The 23,600-nt window shown below is 42.1% G+C and overlaps 1 protein-coding gene across 2 annotated transcripts; it reads left to right on the top strand.

Moving 5' to 3' along the window:
• Positions 1-1,659: 1,659 nt before the first annotated feature.
• Positions 1,660-17,531, top strand: LOC125905277 (claspin). 2 transcript variants are annotated; one of them, XM_049603184.1, is made up of 24 exons: positions 1,660-1,911; positions 2,986-3,103; positions 3,503-3,942; positions 4,329-4,481; positions 4,672-4,734; positions 4,826-4,898; positions 5,084-5,186; positions 5,314-5,909; positions 6,008-6,196; positions 6,409-6,572; positions 6,683-6,879; positions 7,120-7,172; positions 7,294-7,487; positions 7,908-8,445; positions 8,809-8,842; positions 9,084-9,180; positions 9,294-9,451; positions 9,566-9,727; positions 9,904-10,025; positions 11,389-11,519; positions 11,706-11,826; positions 12,506-12,585; positions 14,954-15,115; positions 16,925-17,531. In XM_049603184.1, exons 1-24 carry the CDS (start codon positions 1,885-1,887, stop codon positions 17,048-17,050), a joined length of 4,101 nt encoding a protein of 1,366 aa, XP_049459141.1. In that variant the 5' UTR covers positions 1,660-1,884; the 3' UTR covers positions 17,051-17,531. The 2 variants fall into 2 exon arrangements, with proteins under 2 accessions (XP_049459141.1, XP_049459140.1); XM_049603183.1 differs by having other exon boundaries at positions 12,503-12,585.
• The last annotated feature ends 6,069 nt before the right edge of the window (positions 17,532-23,600 follow it).

Here is a 23,600-nt window from a genome sequence, read left to right as displayed (position 1 = left end):
TCCAACAGCACTCAAATAGGCTACCATTGGTGCATGAGTACAACCACTTATTGGAAAAAATAATCAGTACTAACTACTGAATTACTCACTCAAGTAAAGAGTAATTAGGCATGGAATTACTTGAGTAATTAATTTTTTGTAAAATAAACTATGATGCATTATTATAGATTTAGATAAATAACTAAAGTTAGCCCCACCTTTACCAGCCGAAACATTAAAGTGATGCATAATCAATGCCTATATCCAATAATATGTAGCACTATTCTCATTCTCCATGACTCCTTTCACTGTTGGTACCTTAAGTCTGTTTTTCAGTTTTACTTGCAATATAGTATTTCTACACTGTGGTACTGCTGCTTTTACCCAAGTAACAGATCTGAATATTTATTTTGCCACTTAATCAGATTTTTACATCAGTAGCAATACAATACTGTAAAGATACTCCATTACAAGTAAAGGTCCTGCATTTCAAATATATTTTAAGTAGAAGCATGTAAGTAATTTCGGCAAAATGTACCTCAAGTATAAAAGTAAAAGTCCTCATAGCAAAAGAAAATGACACAAAAGTGTGTGTTGCATTATTGTCTTTATTATATTATTGAGTTATTATTTCTGATGCATAGATGTCTAAGAAGCATTTTACTGTTGTAGTTGGTTGAGATGGAGCTATTTTGAAATACTTTCTGTTCATGGGTAAATCTATAACAATGAATGTATTGCGTGTATTTTAAGTCTGCAATGTGTTTTGTATGTAAAATCTTGATCTGAAAGGTGACTATTGTTGTAAAATTCATACATTAATATTGCATCACCCAGCAGGCACACTGGAGTACAGAGAGTCCATACTGTACATAAATATCATGTCAGTAGGCCTATATTTACTTTGATGCAAGATGCAGATAACACATTGAATGTGCACAATGTTAATCTGCTTAGGGGCAAACTGTAACATGTAGTGCGGCCTGTGTAATATATTGTATTCTAACACTAGAATACACATGCACAGAGAAAAACGTATTTCATTAATTTCAAATTGAAACCAAGCACTAAAACCATGCATTATGGTTTTATGATTCACAAGGAGAATCTCTTTGTCCCTTAGTAGCATTCAGCCTACATACTGTTCATCCTAAACTGACTCGCTTTTATTATGTGATCACCCAAAATGCTTTTGTTTGAAGAAGAACATTCAGAACATGATCATTACCAACAGGTGTTAAGTGTATTGATGATCAATACATGGAAGCTTCCATTACCATGTGGTTTATTTCCAGTAACAATTACAGTGAATGTCTCTCAACTCAGTTATATGGGATGATACACAGGGAATGTTTGTTACGTAAACACACACCGGTTGAGAATCACCTCGGGGGAAATAAATGGAAACAAATGCACCAATCATTAAACATGTTATTTCAGTAGATTTTGCATCATGAAGCGGGACAAATGAGAAACTTCTTTCAACAAAGCCTCAAATCAGCCTCATTTACGCATTAACACCCTCGACCCCGTCCGCCGGAGCGGTTCCGGTGTTTAAAACCAGCTCCCTCCAAGCTGTGTCGTTAAACTGGGCGGATACAAATGTCCCCTACTGACCAATAGGAGAGCTGGAACCGGGCGATTGACACTCCGATGACGAAAAACTGCGGGCCAGCTGTCACGGCGCGCGAAAGATCAAAATTTCTATTCGGTGTGTCGGCATCAGGCGGGAGGAAGAGAAACAGCCCGGCTAAACACTTTCTAAATGTGCTTTAAAAGTCTTAAATAGCCTTTGTCGCGCAGACATTTGCTTATCGACGTCTGTTGTGGCTGCCGAGAGTCGACGAAGCGTCGTCTCCGCTGGAGTGTTTTACAAAAAGAGCGTAAAGTAACCGGCGGACAAAGATGAGCCTGGTCGTTTCTCAACAACAGGTGAGGAAATGATTTCAGATATCACTCGGTAGTTACGACAGCTACCTAACGTGAAAGTGTCAGACTAACATAAATGTCCCCCTTATTGTAAGTTGGGTAGAAAGACTTAAATTGTTCCTTAAAGCGGAGTTAGCAGGTATAGTTAGCGCTAGCCAGTTAGCTAGCTCGCTAGGTCAGGGTTAGCTAGCTGAAATGGTGGTTGTCGTCCTGGCCTGGTCACATCGATTAAATGCATGTTGGCCTTGTTAACCACTGTTAAAAACTTATATATATGCAGACTGTGATCTTGGGGGCTACTCACAGAGATAATATGTAACTTTTAATGTATGTTACATGTAACATTAGCTAAGTTAACTGCAAATGTAGGAAGCGAGCGATGTGGCTAGGTAATGTAGCTACGTGCTCATTGTTTGGTTTATTGCGAGGCGCTACTGATGTAATTTAACAGCCATTTGCCTGCTTAAACTCGTATAATGGACCCTAATGCTTCATATTAACTTTGCCAAGAAGTTACCTTTACTTGAGTGTTATTTGACAAATACAGACACGGTGTAACTTTGGCATCCCAGGAAAAGTTTAACAGTGAATTGGACGACTATCAATAGTTGTATTTGTACCCTAACCATAAAATTGGTACCTTGTATCTTAAGGTTTCATTAAAGTATTTCTACAGCATACAGAACACAACATGTAACCACAGGCACACACAACTAATAGTGTGGGTCTTAGATTCAGGCTGTGTTGCATTGAATCTGCAGCCTTATGTTTTTTTCCCCCAGTAAACACACTGCAGTTCCCCATACTATAAAACTGGTTCTTCTCAACCAGCGGTCCTTGTGGGATTGGTTTATTATGACCTTGTAATTTACTGTAGAAGTGAACTCAGTGTAAGTAAGACTCATAAGAATTGACTATTTTGATCATAGGTTTAACTTCCTGAACTGTGGTTGTCAACTTAAGAAACAACCAAAAATCTTATCAAATATGGGTCCTGGACAAAAAAAGGTTGGGACCCACTGCTATAGAAAATGCATTTTATGATGGCTAAATTCTGTTTTGGGTCATTGTGCCCAGGCCGAGGGGCTCCCAGCTGTGGTCCAAACAGCAACAGAGAGTGATTCAGACAGCGGGATGGGCTCTCCAGCAGAGGAGATGGTCACAGAGACAGCCAACAAAAGAGAGGAGCTTCCAGGTGAAGTAACACAACAATAGATGATAATCCAGCCTGAGAGAAGTGAGCAGGAGCCACTTTGGCTGTGTGTGCTTATGTTAATGTCTGTGAAATTGCATTTAACTTGTTACATTTACATCATATGGTTTAGGTATTTTGTGGATACTTAACTACGAATAATAATTACAACAGTCAAATTACTACTCGCACCACATCCCATGATGTACAAGACTCACCTACAAAGAAATTTGCCCTGTGCATGTAGTTGTATCAATCATAGAGTAATATTGGAGCACATAAAATTGACATACAAGCAGCACAGCAATACACAGGATAAACAGCAGCAACAACAAACTTTTAGCACCACTGCATGTGTGCGGATATATTTGATTGTTTCTAAATTGTAAATTTGTTTTTTAGATTCTGATGATGATGATGAAGATATCACAGTACACAGAAAGCCTCATCGTAACGCCATCAGAGACAGTGACAGCGAGGAAGAGGGGGCAGCTGCGGAGAACAGTGTACACATGGCCGAAGCACTGTTCTTATCTGCTTCCAGCGGAGAGGAGATGGAGACCGGAGAGGCAGAGGAGAAGGATAAGAGGAAAGAGGGAGGGCCGCAGAAGAGCAAGAGAATAAGCCGTGCTCCCATTGACAGCGACGACAGCGAGCCCGAGCAAGAGAAATGTGGAGAAATGGAGGAGCAGCAGCAGGAGGAGGTGAGCAAGGAAGGGAAATCAAAGAAGGACGGAAAGAAGAGAGAGAAGAGCCAGAGGCACCGGGAGAAAAAGGAGAAGCGTAGCAAAGCAGTGGAAAAAGTGAAGAAGAAGAAGGAGAGTGTCTCTGAAATGAATGAGGTCAGTGGAGTTTGGACTTTTCTCACAGTGGTGTGCTGTTTTGTTTTTCTTATCCTAATGAACTCTTTGCATCAACGCTCTGGTACATCAGGGATCTAGTCTTGTTTGGAAACTGCACATTGAAAACTATGTTGTATATACAAAGTGCATATTGCTGTATATATATCTGAATATTTAGATCATTGTTTCACATTCTAATGTTTGCAGCCATTAGGAATAATTATGTAAATTGTGATATGTAATGTCTGTTTAAAATCAAGTTGTAAACATTTACACAAAGTACCAGATTTTGGAAATACATTAAAATATTAAACTAAGCAGAAACAGAATCCTTGATGTGGATTTGATTGTATCATTTAAAGACAACTTTGTACTCATTTCCCCAGAACGCGCCGCTCTCTCGGGGTCTGAATGACAGTGGATGTCCGCTGGGTGACACAGATCTGTTTGACACTGGTCTGGATGAAGAGGAAGAGGAGGAAGAAGAGTCTCTGGAGGCCATCCGTGCCGCTGTCAAGCAAAAGATGAAAAAGCATAAGGTAAAAAAAAAATATATATATGACTGTTTGCCCTTGGAATTAATTATTAAAGCAAGCACAGTCTTTATTTGTAAAAAGTGTTAGCAGGAATTTAAGCTGTTGCCTCTTACTGTCACTGATTACTGAATATGTCTACACAAATTGTTGTCTACACAGACTTTTGTATCAGTAGTGTTAAATATTGTTGCAGGATCCTCTCCTGGATGAGGAGGAGGATGAGGATGAGGAGGCACCAGAGAAACCCCAGCGTGTGGTATGCAGTGCCAAAATGTTTGACTTCATTCTACATGTGATAAAATTAATATTAAAAGTGGTTTCATTTCTAACATGTGTGATGTTTTCAGGAGAGGAAAGCTGCACGCGCCAGCAAAGACGCAATGAAGCAGCTCCACAGTGAATCTCAGAGGCTGATCAGAGGTCAGTCTACAAGAAACACTTCTGTTGTCCTTTTATCTATTGTGGCAATGTGGTTAACAGTGATAATCACTCCTTATTTTGTTTTGCCAGCTAAATCCCAGGCTGGTGTGGTTTCGGATCGGAATATAAAATGTGTAGTTCAGACCTTTTTCAAGGAACTACTCCATGTTCTTCTGTCTCTGTAGAGTCGACACTTGGTCTGCCCTACCACATCCCTGAACCGAAGACCATCGACCAGTTCTTTAAGAAGAGAGCCAGGCCAGAGGGTCCTGCCATGGCGTTGTTGAAGTAAAGAAAAACAAAATGGATAACTCATATTTGTCAGGGCAACAAAAATGACTATATGTCATCACAATTCAGTCAAAAGTTTCAAGGATGCCGTTATAAACTCACAAATAAATCTTACTCTCTTCAGATCTACAAAGTATTCAGCCATGATGTTGGAGACGCCAGCAGCTCCTCCTCCTCCTCCTCCCACCACCAACCCACCCAGCGAGCCTCTGCAGCCGTCCACAGAGCAGGACTCCTCTCCCTCTCTAGATCTGTCGTCCACTCAGATGCAGCCCATACCTCATCCTGCCGCCACCTCGTCCCCACAGCAGGAGAGCCTCAACCAGAGTATGGAGACAACAGCAATCCAAGATCCCGACCAGGAATCTGGACCGATGCTTTACCTCTCTGAGAGCCTGCAGGAGTCACTCACAACGGATGAAGCAGTAAGACCTGCTTCTGACTCTGGAGAAAACGCTGCTCCTGCATCCCTGAAGCAAAGCCAGGCTGCAGTCGTGTCTGAATCTGACACCCTGCAGAAAGAAGCTGGATCTGGGGCTTCAGTAGAGCCTTTAGCCGCTCAGGGTGGGAGCACTGAGTCGTCAGCACAGCAACCTGCCAAACCCAAGAAGGACAAATTGGCCAGACTGAAGGAGCTTGGACTGGACCCCCCGCCTGTTGCCAAATTGTGTCCAGACGATGGAGCCTTCATTCAGCTCGAGCCTCCACAGCTCAACCCTGGTGAGTTTAGGTTTTCAGTAAAGAAAGAATTTGGCATAAATTAGAACAAACCTTTTCAATATTACATTTACGTTTATTAACCTCTCTTCTCCAACTAGGTCTGGAGGCCCTGAAGGAGCGCTACCTGCGTCACGTCAAGGCGCCCGTACGCCCTCAAGGAGAGCGCACTATGCAGCTCAACATCATCCGCAAAGACAGCACCCCATCTGGCCAGGAAGAGTTGCACACTGAGTCCGTCACTGTCACTGTTAAAGAGGGAGCAGAGGAGCCTGTTGTTGCCAAACCAGGTGTGGCTAGACGTGTGATGTGCACACAGAGGCAGCAGAAAATTAGAGAACTTGACGCATGTGTTTCAGATTGTTTACATCCTTTTAGAAACATCAACAAACAAAGAGGAAATGACCTTGGCCATGGTTCAGAGATGCACATATACTGACTTGGAGATTTGGTTTTTACCCCTGACATGACTACCCTCCTCCTCTGTCCCCTCCATTCATAGGAGAGAAACTGCTGACTCTGAAGCAGCGCCTGCAACATGCCATGGCCCAAAAGAGACAGGAGGAGAGGGCACGGAAGGCCGAGCTGAATCGCCTTGACAATGAAGACTGCGGGGAGGAGGAAGAGGAGGAGGAAGAGATGACTGATGAGTCTGAGGATGAAGAGGTAAAGAGGATGTTTGTTTCTTGCTGCTTTGCAACGATCAATGTACTTGCCACACATTTGTGCGTTAATCCCTTCGTACTCACGTCAGGCCTGATCTTCTCTTTTACTAGAATGTAGATGACTTACTGGGAGGTGGTGATGATGGGGAGGAAGAAGAGAAGGAGCATGAAGATGAGGAAAGCAGCATTGCCCAGAGTATCAGGAGCCCCTCTCCTGTGGCACTGAACAGAGCCTCGCTAACTCCTGACCTAATAAACACAGAAGGGACACTCATGCTGTTTCCCGGCAACTCATGCTCTCGCACCGGGTAAGTGTGTTTGGGGTTTCTGGTTTTATCTGTGTGTGTGTGTGTGTGTGTGTGTGTGTCTTAATGTTGGTAACAATGTAGCGTTGTAAGTGACTCAGAAGCATGCACCTTAAAAAATGAAAAGACAAAACTGCCTTAAATGAATTGATGAATTGTGTCTCACTTATGTAATCGTTATGTGGTTGTTCTATTTAGGCAAAAACAGCTTGTAAGTTTGACATGCATTGTTCTCCTTCTTAGTGATGGTGTAAGAAGGCCTGTTCCTGCTGGACAAGACAGCAGCAATAAGATGGGTGGGTAGAGTGAAAGACCTCTGTTCAGTTTGTCCTTTATACCCTCCCTCTTGAAAGTTTGGCTAACATTTTGTAAATTTTGTACATTCTTTTCTCACTCTCTCATCCCTCTCGTCTCCAGAAGAGGACGACTCTCTGTCCCTAGTGAAGGACAACAGCCACAACAGCAGCTTTGAGCTCGCAGGATCTATGATAACCTCCTACCAGCCCATCAATAATCAGCGCTCTGCAGGAAGAAGTGTCTCCAACTCCTCCATTTTCCGCTCCCCTTCTCCCTGCCTCTTCAGGCCCAGCTTCCTCGGCTCGGCCTCCAAGGTAAGATGAGAAGTTTAATATGAAGAGTATTAAAATGTCACATCATAGGGTGTTTGAATTCTCCCACCCACATTGTTTGCAGATGTTTTGGTCAAGTGAAATGATGTATCCTACAGAAAGACCCACATATGTGCACAAATTTAGTCTCATAAAAATACACAGATGCACTTGCACCTACATATATAATCACATTCATGTGAATTTAAAATAAACAAGCCTGTGCCGGAGTGGTATGAAGCTATAAGTTCATACAAAGACTTCTCACCAGAACTCAAGGTAATATAAACTGGATGACATTTAGAAAAATAGAAAAAACCAAGTACAAAACAAAGAAAAAGAAAGACAGAGAGAATTGTTTCAGCATGTATGTTATGTTGTTATACAATGAAGTGGTTTAATTTGTCATCTTTCACCCCTCAGAGTTCAGGCAAACTCTCCGAGCCCTCTCTCTGCCTCCCTGTTGAGGACTCCCAAGACTTGTATGCACCGCCGTCCCCAGGAGCAGATTCAGGGCCCCTGGGTGGAACAGCTTCCGGCCCCGGTCTTGGAGGAGACTCCCAGGGTCGCTTCTCCCTGGAGGACGACACCCATTCCCAGTTACTCGATGCGGATGGCTTCTTAAACGTCGGGCCTCGGCCCGGCGCCCCTCGCTCCCACAAGAGACAGTTGATCCTGGACAGCATGGATGAAAATGCGATGGATGCCAACATGGGGGAGCTGTTGGGGCTGTGCTCAGGTGTCTTTGGGACAGCAGAGAGCAGCTCAGGTAGGGCAGGAAGCCTCGGAGCAACACAGGAGGACGAGCTGCTCGGGTTGTGCTCTGGGGCGTTTCCACAAACACAGACAGGAGAGGAGCAGGTGGAAATGGAGAAGAGTAAGGAGAGAGGACAGGATGAAGAATCTGACAATACCATGGATACTCTGCTGGGGCTGTGTTCAGGGAAATTTTCCAGTCCAGGTAAGGAAGTGTGTGTTGTCCCCCTTTCGTCTATGAGAACACGTGTACAGTGAGTTTTATTTCAAAGTACCTACGTTTGAAATAGAGCTGAAACACATCCCAAAGATGTTTACTGTCCTAGAGGAGTAAACATACCAGAAAATATTCATATTTAAGAAGCTGGAATCAAAGAATTTGGACTTCTTTTTTCTTCTTAAAAAAATTACTCTAACCGATTAATCGATTATCAGATTAGTTGGCTATTTATTAAATAGTTGACAGCTTATCAAGGAACCTCAAGGATTGGTAATCTGAAAATGTTTTGACTTGTTTTCCTTCCAGTTACACAACTTTTAGATTTGTCTCCTTTGCTGCCTATTTTAGGTTCTGCTCACATGGCTTCACCAGCACAAGACAGGTACAGTACAAAGACCTGAAATAATAAATAATCATTAATCATAAAGAAGTTAATTGGCACGTAACAGTTAATCACCTGAAAAGGTGATTACTTTTTGTGATTCTTTACAAAACTTCTTTCCTTGTGTCCCTATTTCCACCTTTTTTAATCTTTAATAACTTTTGGTAAAGGATTAAGAGGATATTAATTGGAGTATTTAAAAGGCAATATAAGATTCTCATTGTGATTTCTCTGTGTAAAGTAAAAAGAAGCCAGAGGAGGAAGAGCAGCATGAGGAGGAGGAAGAAGAGGACTGTGAGTTTCGTCTTCTGTCAGATGTGGAAAGTCACAGTGAGCAGGTAATAATGTCTCTGTTGTGACTTTAGCTACAGAAGTTCCACTTCATGTGTTAATAAAGTACTGTATGTTTGTCTTTTGTGATGCAATTAACAAGTGAATTGTGGGTTTATAGGAGGACAGTGATGAGGATGGCAAAGAGGAAAACGAGGAGGAGGATGGAGGTGGAGAGGATGACGAGGCAGATGCCGGTGAGGAAGAGGACAATGAAGTAGAGGAGGAGGAGATGCAGGGTGTCTTTGCACCACACCGGGTCAAGAAGAAGAAGAAAATGTAAGTGTAGAATCAAATAAATCCATTTATGTTGCACCATAAGCATATATAACTAATGTTAGATAATTCACGCTATAGCACAGGTTTTAATAGTCTCTTGCTTCCTGTTCTCAGGCGTTTGACCGACTATCTGGAGTCAGAGGCCGAGCTGTCCGGCAGTGATGTGGGCAGCGATGATGAGGACGGCGACAGAGGAAGCGAATACGAGGAAGAGGAGCTTCTTGAAGACCTTCCCTCTGATGAAGAGCTGCAGGACCAGGTCAACAAGATCCACATGTGAGTAATGTCCCGACTTAAGCTGCTCAGTACAGAGAGTTTTCTCCAATATTGCTTTAATCACTATAGGAATGTCCTGCCGTAGTGATGCAAGGTGGATATCTTGTATCAGAATTTTAGGGGTTAAACTGAGAGATGTAAATATAAAAATTCAATCAACCCCGTTGTTTCTACAGGAAACAGGTCATGGATGATGACAAGCGTCGTCTGAGGCTCTACCAGGAGCGCTACCTTGCTGACGGAGACCTGCACTCTGATGGCCCGGGACGAGCTCGCCAATTCCGTTGGAAAAATATGGGTGAGTTTGCAATGTAAGGAAGTGAAGGAAGGAGGGAATACTTTTAGATGTTTTGGGAATAACTTTATCTTTTCCAGGATCTAGTCTTAATTTTAAGGGGAAATTCCTAGAAAACATCTTAATTATGATAATTTTCTTACTCACTATTATAATTATATTATAAAGGGTATAAAGGACAAACTGAACAGAGGTCTTTCACTCTACCCACCCATCTTATTGCTGCTGTCTTGTCCAGCAGGAACAGGCCTTCTTACACCATCACTAAGAAGGAGAACAATGCATGTCAAACTTACAAGCTGTTTTTGCCTAAATAGAACAAAAAAAATCACTGGGTCAGTCTACCACCATCACAATACTGTCTTCATTTTAGACTGTACTTGAGACAGTGGGCTGTTTTGATACAGTTTTAAAGTTTATTTTTTTCGTATGACATTTGAGTTATTTTCCCAGAGTTAAATGTTTTGGTTGCAAACCATTATAATCTACTCCTGCTCTTTTAAAACTCACATTATTCACAGTATTTGTTACAGTTAGTTAACTACTTTGTAAATGTGTGTGTTTTGCATGCACATCATTTTGTAGAAATAAGCAACTTTAAGTCAAAAATCGAGCTTGTATCTAACACTGGTCATAAATATTTTAGTTTTGGTTAATAACCTAAAACTAACTTTAATGAAGGGTTAAAACAACCAATTTGTGCTCTGTAGAGTAAACCCAGTATTCACCCAAAGTGGGTCCATTTTCTTTTACCCAGTGATTTTTAGTGTGTAGAATTTTCTCACTAGGAGCAATTTTGTAGTAGGCCTCTTTGTGAATATGCCCCCTAGATTCATTGCTATGTATTTAAAGTTTTACATATGTTTTGCTTGATATTACGCTTATTCAGTACATCTTAATTTTTTCTGGAAAGACAATTGTACTCAGCAGATCACCACCCAGACCAACAGAAACAGACACACACAAGAGATTTATGAAGCTAAAAACAATCAAGCTACAAGCTTATAAACTATGTGGAACTGGCAATTTAAACATTAATGATTAAGCATAAATGTGGAAATAAAAATTTAACAGTCCTACGTCCTCTTTTAGCCAGTTGGCATGGACACGAACACACTCCTTCACACACATTTGACCTCCATGCCAAATGTCATACTCTAAGAGTGAAAACTGTGGCTGCCAAAGAGTGGGGAAATCTTTGCTGACCAATAGAGCAAGCTGCAGCGCTGCTGGCCACACCTAAAAAGTGGATGATTGATCCTTGAGTTCTTTAAATCATCTGTTTAGATTCTGCAAACTTAATCTCACGTCCCTCAAACTTGCTCCAACGAGACAGTCATAGTTTCTTTTTGAATTCTTCCTCCAGATAATGGTTTCGACACAGGCAGGACGGGAGCAGAGGACGAAGAAGACGAGGACGAAGATGATGACGTGGACCTGTCTGAGGTCCAGAGGAGGAAAGAGAGACTAGAGAGAGAACAGTGGCTCAGAGAACAGGTAGGTCGTCGGGTTAATGAAAAATAAAATTGCAGTATTGACGGTGCAGGCTTAAAAGAGAGTTATATCTATAAACATACAAAGAAAAGCCAAATGCTTGCATTCATGTGGTTGAGTCATCCCCCTCCTCTGCAAGCGGGTGTTGTTATTTCGTCCTCATTCCTTTCTCTGCGTCTCTTCTCACAGTCTGAGCAGAAAGCCAAGAAGGGGGAAGATTTGGACGCGGATGATGAGAAGATTGGAGATGAAGACAGTCAGTTCATGAAGCTGGCCAAGAAACTGACTGCCAAGACTCTGCAGAGAAAAGGTCGGTTTGATATGAGGACTCACAACACAAATGATCCCATGACCTTAAAGGCACTTGGACACGTTTTAATCCAATAATAATCACACTAATAGGCTCAAATAGGAAGCAATTAGAAAACATAATCTCCAGACAGGTAATTCCAGCAGTCTAATCTTGGAGTCTCAGTTCCTAAGGTATACTCTCTCTGATCCACTTTGCGTTCAATTGAGAAGACTGTGAGTAACTTCACGTGATGTGCGTTTTAGCTTTTGAGATAAAGCAGAGAGGCACACACGCTGATTTCAGCAAAATGCTGGCATGTATCCCAGCAAACTAAACTAAACATGACAAAGAGGGGAAACTACTGCCAGTGCTGTCACTGCTAAATGGCGAGTTACTTCAGAGCGTTCATTTCCAGACAGTTGTGACATTTTGTGTTCTGGGAAAAAGAAAATGTGAAAAAAAAACTGAGTGGCTGCAAATAATATTCATGCGTTTTTGTTACTTAAATCCAAAAATGACAAAGTGGGCAGGACATTAGTCCAATTTAAAGGGCATTATTTTAACTATTTGTACAGTGTATCAAGATGAAAACATTTCAGGACCACAAATGCACCATGATGAAACCCGATAATTTCATTTTTAGGTGTTGAAGTTTTCTGAGGAGCATTTATTTTTGCTATTTCATTATCCAAAGCAGAGCCCCCTGTGGCACCGCAACCAGAGAAGAAGACGACAGCAGCTCTCAACCCCTTCCAGAGGCCCTTGCAGCCTTTACAGGTACATCGCTGCCAACACCTATAATCGGTTAACATGGTGAACCTGGTCTCCTGATTGTTTTTCTTTGTTTTTCCTGTGTTTCATTTGGTGTATATCGTATGTGTTCAACTACTTGAAGGACTTTCTTATTTCATTTCATCCGTTTGAGCTTGATTCCAGCATTAGACAAAAAACATTAGTTGTGCACTTTGTTTCAAAGTCTATAAGGTATTTTGAGTCTAAAACAGGTAGCATCTGACTTTACAAAAACAGCGTTACTTAGACCAGGCCTGTTCAATCAGCAGCCCGTGGGCCACATCCAGCTCAGATGCAAACTCTGAGCGGCCCGGCTAGGGATTGTTACCGAGACCCGGTATTAAACAGCCCGGGGCAAAATTAATCAAGACTGTAGTAATAAGCTCTGCCGTTATCTGCTCTTTCATCATAACTTTTCAGTTTGGTTTATGTATCATCATGCTGCAGATTCTCTTCCTCCACATACACGCAGACACACACAAACACAACAGAGTGAAGTCAGACAACAGCAGAGAGGCCGCAGTGCAGATGAAGGGAGTATAACTTCAAGATTACTCCAGCTGTCAACAAATATGCTTGTTACTATAAATCTGCCCTGTCCGCAGTCTGTCATTCACTGCCGTTATGGTCTACAATCACGGTTCACTCAGCACATCATGCTAGTGGGACCAATAGCGAGTTGTTAAAAACAAAGTAAAATGAAAGCTGTCTGTGTGTAGTCTGTTTAACTTAGTTTACCACTCATCTTAAAATGTACCTGAGGCAGCCGACCTGCGGACAGTGAGTCTCCTCAGTAGAGGAGGAGACAGAGAGCAGGATGAATGACTGATACTGATGTCTGTGTTCTTCATGCTTGCATAACATAACCCTGTATTGTGATGTCAGAAGGAATGTGTTGTTTTTTTTTAATTGACATGTAAGGTTTTTTTCCAGTGAGATATTATTGAGTTTATAAAGTGGCTTTGATGTCATGTAAACATGACCGCTGCTGCCATGGACTGTATAAAACTATGTTCTGTGTATTTTCCTAAACACTTAAAGGAAAGGAGGATGTCAGGAAGTGACGCGTGTGTGTGTGTGTGTGGGAGAGAGAGAGGAGGGAGAGGAAGAGAGGGAGATGTTGGTAGAGATAGTGTGGTATTAGTTACTGTTAACACCACTTGTTTTGCTTCTGTGCGCTGATGGCTCTTTTTCTGTTCTGTTTCTGCACTATGTGATGTTCCTCGGTCAGATATGTGACTAAAAAGTTTTTTATTTCAAATGTGACAAGATAAACATTGCTACTTTTACTACAATAATTTGCACTTTAGAAACTTGTCATTACCAAAAGCAAAAAAAAAAAAAAAGTATTCAATAGGTTGCCTGCTGCTGAAAAATGTCTGGACCGTCTGCTTTTTTTTTTTGGTTTAAAAACCTGGCCCAATCAAATTTAATTTAATTTAATTTAACCAGCACAGGAACTGTAGCACTGGTTTAGCAACCAGGAAACTCACAGGCCTATTGCATGTGTTAAATCGTCTCACATGCTGATACTCAGTCAATGAAATCTGTGTATCCGATATGCATTCCGACATGAGTGAGTGAGATACACATGAAACAGGAGAGGGACGATGTTAGAGACAACAGTGTGAGAAATAAATGAGTCGGAGGAAAAGTAATTTCACACAACATGTTCTAAAGAGAGAAAAGCAGACAGCAAAAACAGAGGTTTTAATGAAGAATAGACACTGTTACATGTTTATTCTTCCCACAGGCAGTTCAAAACCAGGATGTCTCATCACCATATGTTCAGAGACTGTGGCCATTATTAAAAGCGGCACTACGTGACAAAGCACAGAACAAACATACCCACTCACATCTGAACTGAGAGCACAGAAGATGAAATATTTTATACGGCACAGAATAACTGGGGGTTTGTTCCCCCTGTTCAAAATCACCTACTAGCTAAGACCATATCTCACTGAACTAAAGCCTTTTTTAGTATGATTCTGAGTTGATTTCATGTGTCATTTAGACTACCTGTCCATGTGGCAACATTCCCAGCAGCCAAATGCTCTAAATTAGAGGTTTGTTTGCTTTTCCAGACAATCTGGCAGACAGGCAGCCATTAAGTGTAATGATCTAGTTGGTTAATGACTTTTGGGAACCAGCTAGTGCAGCCAGTGGAGAGTTAAGATCAGTTTCCTGCCTTGTTCTTAATTTACTAAACAAAAACATCACTGGAAAAAGAAGAGTCCATGATGAGATGTGTTAGTGGATGTCAGCTTGAAATGTTTTCCCATCAAAGTTCATTATGTATTCCCTGTGATCTATACAAGGTCAATGTAAGACTTACGTTTTATTATTCCTCCAGGTGAGGAGAGGGTCACTGCTGAGTCAGCCTCACTCCGTCCTTCAGAAGCTGGCGTCGATCTCGGAGGGGAATCCTCTGGCGCCCAGAAACAGCAGAGGATTCCTGTTTCAGACTCTGTCTCCTGAGAAGGACAAGTCCACCTCAGACGCTCCGCAGAAACAGGTGAGTGAGAGAAATGTCTCTAAACAAATATGTGATAGTCAGTCAGGTGTAGGAGCTGGGACAGAGGGGGCTTGATAGCTTCCTGTTTGCTTAAAACCACAATTAACAACGAAACCATTCACTCCCATGTTGCACCCATGCTCAGAAAAATACTCACTGAGCTGAACATACAAAACATCTGCATTTCACGTTTCAGGGCAGTACTGCTATGAAAAAAAAAAAACACATTGCAAAATCATCTCATGTCCAACTCTGGTCATTAAGTCAATATGACATCATGTAGTTAAATGGTAAGCACTTAACGATCGTCGGTAAAGAGCGTCCCACCGATTATCCTGGGACCCTGTTTCACAAAAACAGTTTGCAAGCACTGCTTAAACACGGATTGCAAACAATGGCAGCATCGAGTTTTACACATTGCAGAACAATTTGAGAGTCCTCTGGTGTCCTCATGCATGAATGTTAGTTTTGATTAGATAAATGTTTCAAAATGAATAAAAAAGGGGGGGAAATTATCTCATGGTTCAAATCCCAGACTTGAGTATTAAAGAATTGTCAAAACAGACCCCGATCATTTGATTGACTTCACACTTGTGAGTGCAGTGTCAAGTGCAATCTCTAGAGATCTACGGGGCATTTTTATTAGTAGTGCATTATGTGTAGAAAGTGTAGTGTCTTGATAGGAGACACAAATTAACTGTTACACCGCCGAACAGCATGTGGGTACAACTCGCTCTGCATCGCTTTCAAAATCAGATGACCAAAGACAGACTGGAAATGTTGCATCCTAGCAAACTCAGTCATGTCTGGCTTCGGCGATGTAACTTTCCGAATCAACACTTTTGTTCCCAGACCCAAGGAAACGCTGTGCTGAGTGTGAAGTTGTTGTCTGCATGAGCGGTATTCGAAAAAACCTGAAATCAGCCCGTTCCGAACTGGCACGTTTGAAGGGGCACTGCGCTAGTTGAGTTAACATCTTAAATCAGTCAACACTCTTTAAATGTCAATATGATGACTTTGACCACTTCTTATTGGCTCTCTTGCATGACATGCTTTAGTGATGATTGGATCTTCCTGTGCTTAAAAATGTGGACATTAAATTCAACCAGGTTAAGCACCACACCTATTGCCTTTACATCTTGTCCCAGGGATAATGACAGTAAATTTGAGTAAAATACAGACTTCTCACCCTGGACGAATGCACCACATGAAGCACAGACATCAGGGGGTAATCTTTAAATCACACAATGTCCCCAGGTAATACTAATCCTGTGCAAGTGGGGCTTTTAGCCCAGAGAAATGCTCAGTCACATTTTCCAGCTGTTTTGAATAATAGGCTGATTCTGTCTTGACCTCCACCCAGTTTCATTTTCCCAATCCTGTCTGCTTGTGTATCTTTTGAAAGGATCTCGCCGTTCTAAAAATAATCACAAAAACAAAATACTTTCCAAAGAGAGAGAGAGAGCCAGCTCAGTGTGATTGTCATGTGAGCATGATGGCTGAATTTGTTGACGCTGATGTCTTCTGGATTTATGACACTAGGTGGAGCCAAAGCCCATCCCTCCTATTGGACACTATTAATGCAGAAATGACTGCAGTTGTTTCCCAGCATGTTCTATCACAAGATTCTCAATTACATAACATGTAATTTGTTTTTTTTTAGCTACATTAAAACATGTTCATTATGTATTCTTTAACCACACTAATACTTAACTGCCTGTAGTCATTTTGTCAGTATGCATCAAGGTAGTGCTGTTTTGTACAAGAGTCTCAATGTTCTGACAAAACTCTGCATGTGTTTGACCTCAGATGATGAAGAAGAGGGGGTCAGTGGAAGCAGTGAACCCAGCAGCGAAGAGGGTCTGCAGGGAGAACAGACCTGCAGCACAGACTAAAGGCCCCCAGAGGAGCATCTTCAACTTCCTGGACCACTGATCTGTCACAATACACTAACTGAATGATGATCATCAGCATGCTGGGAAGCAAACTGATAAAGGGCAGACATTACCAGCCACGTCCAGTATTTCACCAGCCAGTAAGACTTCAGACATGAAGGAGGTGGTAAAATGATGATTACGTACCAATGTGGCTGGTAGACGTCCTCTGTGTCACTTCTGAAACACAGATGCTTGTATGTGTGTTTGCGTGTTTACATTGCCTTATAATGGCAAACTAAAGCACACCACTCAGGCATCTCTTTCTCTTGTTTGGCTTTTGTGTGTAAATTTTAAATCCGTGATGTCATCAGAAGCATTGATCTGTCACACCATACTTGACCTTAATTTGGACTTTCTGACAGAAGTCCATGTTTTATCATGTAAATAGGATTGATTTTGTTTTTTATGGTTAGGGAAGATTTGTATGATGATTTAAATGTATTTGTTTTACGTTGTAAATAAAAGTGTATTTTAAGACATCTCTCGTCTTCTGTCGTCAGACCAGATGTGAGCTGTCACTCCTTTAGCTGGTCAGGTGCAACAGGTGTATGTATTCCTCCCCTGACTTGTCCTCTAGCGCCACCAACAGGTAGATAATTTTGCTTTTACACAAATATTTTTGGTCTCCAGAGGATAAATCTTACTGACTTTTCCCCTAGCACCACCATGACGTTTATCCCATTATTTGTGTGTTGTTGTTTTTTTAGTTTTGTAAACGAGCAACGCAACTAAAAAAGAGAGCAACAACAAAATGAAAATAAAATAAAAGAAACATGCTTTTATAGGTTAGCCACACGATTAGCAGAATATTCCTCACCAGCCCCTGGGTAGATGTCTACAAAATGTTTCAAGGATTGAAAGAAATATACACATAGTGCATGTACACACATCCTTTTTATACACACATATATGCAAACGCTTTAGGCCAGTAGATATGCTATACTCACTTGCGGCTAAAGACAAAACAAAATGGCATGATAGCTGCAAAAATGAATATTTAACCCTTTGGAAAAATTAAGATGGGCCTTCTTTTTAGACCTGGCCAGCAGAAATGACCAATTTATTACATACGGAGAGGGTTTGATAGTGTTTCCCTCAGCTCTGCAACCTTTGCTAAAACGTGGCAACCATATAGGTGTTTAGATGTAACTTTTGATGTAGCACCACTGGTTTGAAATTGTAATTTATCAAACACTTGAGTTTATAACTAAATACTTGCAAAACTAATGACTGTTTCTGGTCAGCCTCAGCTGTACTTTGCTAATTAGCAAATGTTAGCATGCTAAACCAAGATGTTTTAGCATTTCGCTCAAAACACCACTGTGAAGTACTGAAGTGCAGCCTCAAATCCCCTAATATGGCTGTTTTTCATTCTCTCCTGTGTATTGAGTTACAAGGTAACATCTGCATTTTTCCACCTGGACCGGGTTTATTTTTGTCTCAGGAACTAATGGGAACAACAGTTTTTTAAATTTGCCCAGTATTGAGAGAGAGGCTGCAATGTAATCCCTAGGGGCATTTGTGCGCCGTCAATTTACATCCACTAAATTGCTTGTTTTTGCCACTGACAGGCTCAGATTGTTGTTACAGTGTCTGGCAACATTATGGAAAGGATCCCTAAAGAGACAGACCTTTTTGTTAGACTAACACCCTTTTTGTTTAACAAGAAACAGCCCCGAAATTGTTTTCACCAAACACCCCAGACACAAAATGAGACTCAAAATTCATCTATCTTTCCACTGTTCCAGTTTCTTTGAGATAAACCCTCAATTCACCCAGTTAAATTGACCAGTTTTAAAATTTGTTGTTCTCATTATGCACTCACAAAAATCATGGGAAAATAAGGTCCGGGTTGAAAAATACCAAAGTTACCCTTTAATACGGTTTTCTACTACCTATACTACAAATGTGGTCTATCTGTAAAGACATTTTTGCTCTTAAAGGTGAATATTTGGGGCTGGATAAATTTTTCAGTCATATATAGTATATAGGATTGGCCTTATATCAAAAGTTTTCTTGAAAAAGAAAAAATGTATTATTTGTGTAGGACAGGAAAGCCCTCTGAGACCTCTGCGTCATTGCTTGTTGCTCCCTGGGATCGAGACGTTGCATTTAAATAAAAAACTTGCATTAATGAGAATATTAGATTCATTAAACTTGATGGCTGTTTGCCCACACCACTCTTGGACACCACCTTACCTCAAATACACTGCACATAGTTATGGATATGTAATGTACTCGTCTAATCATTTAACACTCAGCAACAGAGACTCAGTGTCACCACTTGACTTTTAAAGGAAGAAGTGAGTCATCTATAGTCATCTCATGACTGCTCACATCAAAGGTCACTGGAAACCAGTAGAAAAGACTATTCAAGATCATAATACATGGAAGAAAACAGAGGATTTAACCAGTGTTTCGCAGCTTTAATTCCTGGTTGTTTGTGGGAGAACACTGAGGTTTTGACAGAGCGAGAGAGCTCCACTCCTCCACCTGTCCTTCGCTGTAAATCTCCACACTTTGAGACTCCTTTGACTCTTTATTTCACTTTTCCTCCCTGCTTTAAAGCATAATTGCAGTTTAGAGACTAATGATTTGGTAAGTGGCTAATAATAGGCCAGCATTAAAGGGAGGGTCTTCTAACGAGCCCTTTCATGTCTCTCCATCTCATTAGTAGCCACGGTGATTAGGAGGAGGTCCTGGGGTTAGGAACGGGCGCAGGAGGCCCCATTACACATCATTATGGGCCAACGCCAGGAGGGTCTGGAATGAACCCCATGGTGGGCCCCGCCTATAGCGAGCTGCTGTACCTGCAGGCAGGCCGGCTTAATCCTGGTGTTGTTAAAGCAGCGATTACATTTTTACCTTTGTCAGAGCAGCAACATTTCCGCCTCAGTTTTGCTTCTTTGTCTAGGAGTCTCAAAACAAGAGCCAAGAGGCTTTGGGCAAAGGAATGATATGATTTTGGTGCAGAGCTGCTTCTATCGTTATTTCTGAGCCATCACAATGCAATTAATCGAGATAAAGACTTGATTCCAGCTCCTAAGGGTCTCTTTGCAGGGTCAAGGAATCGATTCTAATTAGAATTTAATAGGAATGATGTATTTGCAAATCGGAGAGCTTTTTATTCCCTCTTCTCTTTCTCTGCATCAACACCACACCAGCTTCTCCAAACTGAATTTCACAACTTTGTTTAACCCCCGAGAGGGAATTACGAGGTCAGCGCAGTAAAGCCAACCCCCCCCTGAACTCCCAATTCACTCCACACTTGAAAGAGGAGGAAGGTTACATGTTTTGGCACCGAGGCCCAGCTTCTAAATATCTAGAGGACACGGATCTGGCTTTATTCAGATTATGAGGAGGAGAGAGGGCAGAGGGTGGAATAATTGAAGAGAAACATGAGCTGTAGCACCCAAGGGTGTGTGTGCAGCACTCGTGTCATGACGTATGCACTGTATGTGTGTGTCTACTCACATCTATGCCTAAAATAAAAGTGTATAATTAGTGTGCAAAGCAAAACCCCGTGTTGGATTAGTGGTTCAATTTAGCACGTCTTGGCTGATTTGAATGATTTTTTAAGAGCGCTGGCCGTGAGCTGGAGGTCCAGCAGGCCTCTCTTTACAGTCTCGGTGCATCTCGGCACCGGGGATCTGACAGTGTAGCCCGTGGGTGCTGCTGGCCGCCCTCGGCCACTGTCACAGCCGAGACTGGTGCTGGAGCAGATGTGGAGCTGAACTGAGGGAAGTGGGTCAGGACGCTGCAGGCTGTGTACAATGCAAACAAGGTCTTATTATGCACAAGGTAAGTCATGCTCCTTTTTTTTTAACTCTTTCCTGTGTATGTGTGTGTGTGAAAGGGGGGAGAGGGCAGTTGGTGTTAACATTACAATAATCTGTCTACCCCCAGGAGGCCTCACAGACGACCCTCAGTCGTCTGAGTTCAGTCTATCTCTCCTTCTATCAGTGTCCTCTGTAGTTGTCTTTTGTAACTTGGGTTTTTCTTTTTTAGAGAGAGGGAGAGAGAGATGGAGGGAGAGATGATTTTGCGTGTGACGAGGCCTTGGGCGGACGGCTGTGTTTGATGTATTTTTTATGTGCTTAGGCTACTAGTGAACGATGGGGAGGGGGAGGAAGGGGAGGGAGGGAGGAAGGACGCCTGGAGCTGATGCACTTGAATGGGGATGTTGTTGAAGGAGAAAAAGGGGGGTAGATAGGGATAGAAATGTGTGTGTGTGTGTGTGTGTGTGTGTGTGTGTGTGTGTGTGTGTGTGTGTGTGTGTGCAGAAGAAGGAGGAGGACGCAAGTTTTTTTGTGCCGCCAGCGACGACATGTCAGGGGGATGAGAGCAGGGTGGAGAGAGACAGTGAACACTTGTTAAGTCTGTCTGATGTAGTCTCTCTATACCACACACACCTCTAGAAAAACACACTTGCATGCATGCACACACACTCTCTCTCTCTCTCACACACACACACACACACACACACCCACACCCACACGGTGAACTGACGTACCCTTAGATCCGAGACTGACAATCACAAAAGCAGTCAGTCACCAGTTTGGAGAAATATCACAGTGCAACAAATCCTGCAGTCTTCCCTCCTCCTCCAGCAGAGGACCAGAGAGATGACGCTGCCTGTGAGTGGTGCATTGTGGGTAACAGTTCTGATGCTTTTAACACACCTGTAAGTGTAGGTCAGGGTTGCCAGATCTCGCAAGAGAAACAAGCAATCAGGTCTGTGGAGGCAAGCCCAAAAGAAGGGATTTGGCTCTCCTGCACACTGCCTTTGAAACGTCCCGAACTTCAGGCTGAATCTGGTCTTTCAATCCACTCTCCATCTTTTTTTTCTGTATTTCACCCACTTAGTTTCTGTTAGCAAATTAGCTGAAGAAACTCCATCAATTATGCCATTTTGAATTGAAAAAATGCCTCACTCACTGCCTGTCAGTCTGCAATGTGTATGAGGAAACAGGGTTGTGGACGGATCCTGCAACAGAAAAAACTTGACAGGTATAGTGGACAGAGTTGGGAGGCAGATAGGGAGCAGGCCCAACGTCCGGGGCTCAGCCCAAACCCAGAGGGTTCATAGGTCATGCTTCCCAAAGGATTTCTTCCATTTACAGCCGCTGTATGCACAACTTTTTGAGCCACTTGAGATCATCAAATGCCTCAAAATCTGTACATCATTTGAGAAAAGTTGATAGTTGCCAAGGGAAAACAATCATCCCATAGAGCCTACATCTTATTTTGTATTTTATTGTTCTCCAGCTGTTCACCATTCTGAAATCATAACACAATAGATTAATAGGATGATTTATTTTCACTCCTGCCACCTAGAAAGAGGCAAAAAAAAAATGTCTGATGTTACTATTGTAACTTACATAACATAGGTAAGGCAGGACTTTGGCATAAACACCATTAATGATCTTAAAACCAATGTTTTCATGCTACACTGGATTTCACAGGATGAATGTTTAGTTGACAAATCTGCTTCATTTGAATCCATTCAATAATAGTCTGGGCTGCTCTAATTGAAAATCAAAGATTTCCAACAATGCCAAGTAAGTGTCATCTTCAATTCTCCACTGCTGAATTGAATTCTGGGCCAACACAAGAACATTTACTCAATTGGTGTAGATTTCTTAAGGGAATAGTGTAATAGGACAAACACCACATGCATATTATATTTCCTGAATGATACAAAGTTTAACGTACTTTTAAAAATCTGAAAGATTCAGGGCTTTTGAGAAAACATTTGGTGCTGGAGCCCCAGGAGCCACCTCCTTGTTTTGCCTCTGATGTCGACATGTTCAAAGCCTATCAGAAAGTTAAGGCATTTACTGTTGTGATCCGGGGTGGTACAGTGGTGTGGTGGTTAGCACTGTTGCCTCACAGCAAGAGGATTTCTGGTTCTATTCCAAGAGTGAGCCCATCTGTGAGGAGTTTGCTTCCTTCCACAGTCCAAAGACATGCAGGTTAACTGATGACTCTAAATTGGCCGTAGGTGTGAATGTGAGTGTGGATGGTTGTCTGTCTCTATGTGTCAGCCCTGTGATAGTCTGGTGACCTGTCCAGGGTGTACCCTGCCTCTTGCCCCATGTCTGCTGGGATAGGCTCCAGCCCCCCGCGACCCTCAAGAAGAAAAGCGGTTACAAAAATGGATGGATGGATGGATGTTGTGATTCATCTGCTTTAAATTCACTTTGTGGGGCGTCGGTGGCTTAGTGGTAGAGCAGGCGCCCCATGTACAAGGCTGTTGCCGCAGCAGCCCAGGTTCAAATCCAGCCTGTGGCCCTTTGCTGCATGTCATCCCCCTCTCTCTCTCTCCCCCTTTCACGCTTACCTGTCCTGTCCATTAAAGGCAAAATGCCCAAAAAAAAAATTCACTTTGTGATTTCCTCTATTTCCCAGAGCGCCGTTTGACAACCACCAGAGGACGGGCATGACCTTCATCATTGAGCTCAAGAAGAAGAGGGTAGAGAGAGAAACAGTAATGGTAACAGTAAAACCAACAGATGATGTTTCTTTTTAGTGTGTTTTGTCCCTAC

This window comes from Epinephelus fuscoguttatus, linkage group LG17 (assembly GCF_011397635.1).
Source record: "Epinephelus fuscoguttatus linkage group LG17, E.fuscoguttatus.final_Chr_v1".
Classification (NCBI taxonomy): domain Eukaryota; kingdom Metazoa; phylum Chordata; class Actinopteri; order Perciformes; family Serranidae; genus Epinephelus; species Epinephelus fuscoguttatus.
This window is presented reverse-complemented; position numbering and strand designations above follow the sequence as displayed.

What these genes read in the sequence shown, in the direction of transcription:
- LOC125905277 (XM_049603183.1), top strand. Translation starts at nt 1,885, where the DNA reads ATGAGCCTGGTCGTTTCTCAACAACAG. An exon ending in CAAAAGAGAGGAGCTTCCAG is followed by an intron (nt 3,104 to 3,502) that starts GTGAAGTAACAC and finishes TTTGTTTTTTAG; the next exon opens with ATTCTGATGATGATGATGAA. An exon ending in GGCCCTTGCAGCCTTTACAG is followed by an intron (nt 12,586 to 14,953) that starts GTACATCGCTGC and finishes TTATTCCTCCAG; the next exon opens with GTGAGGAGAGGGTCACTGCT.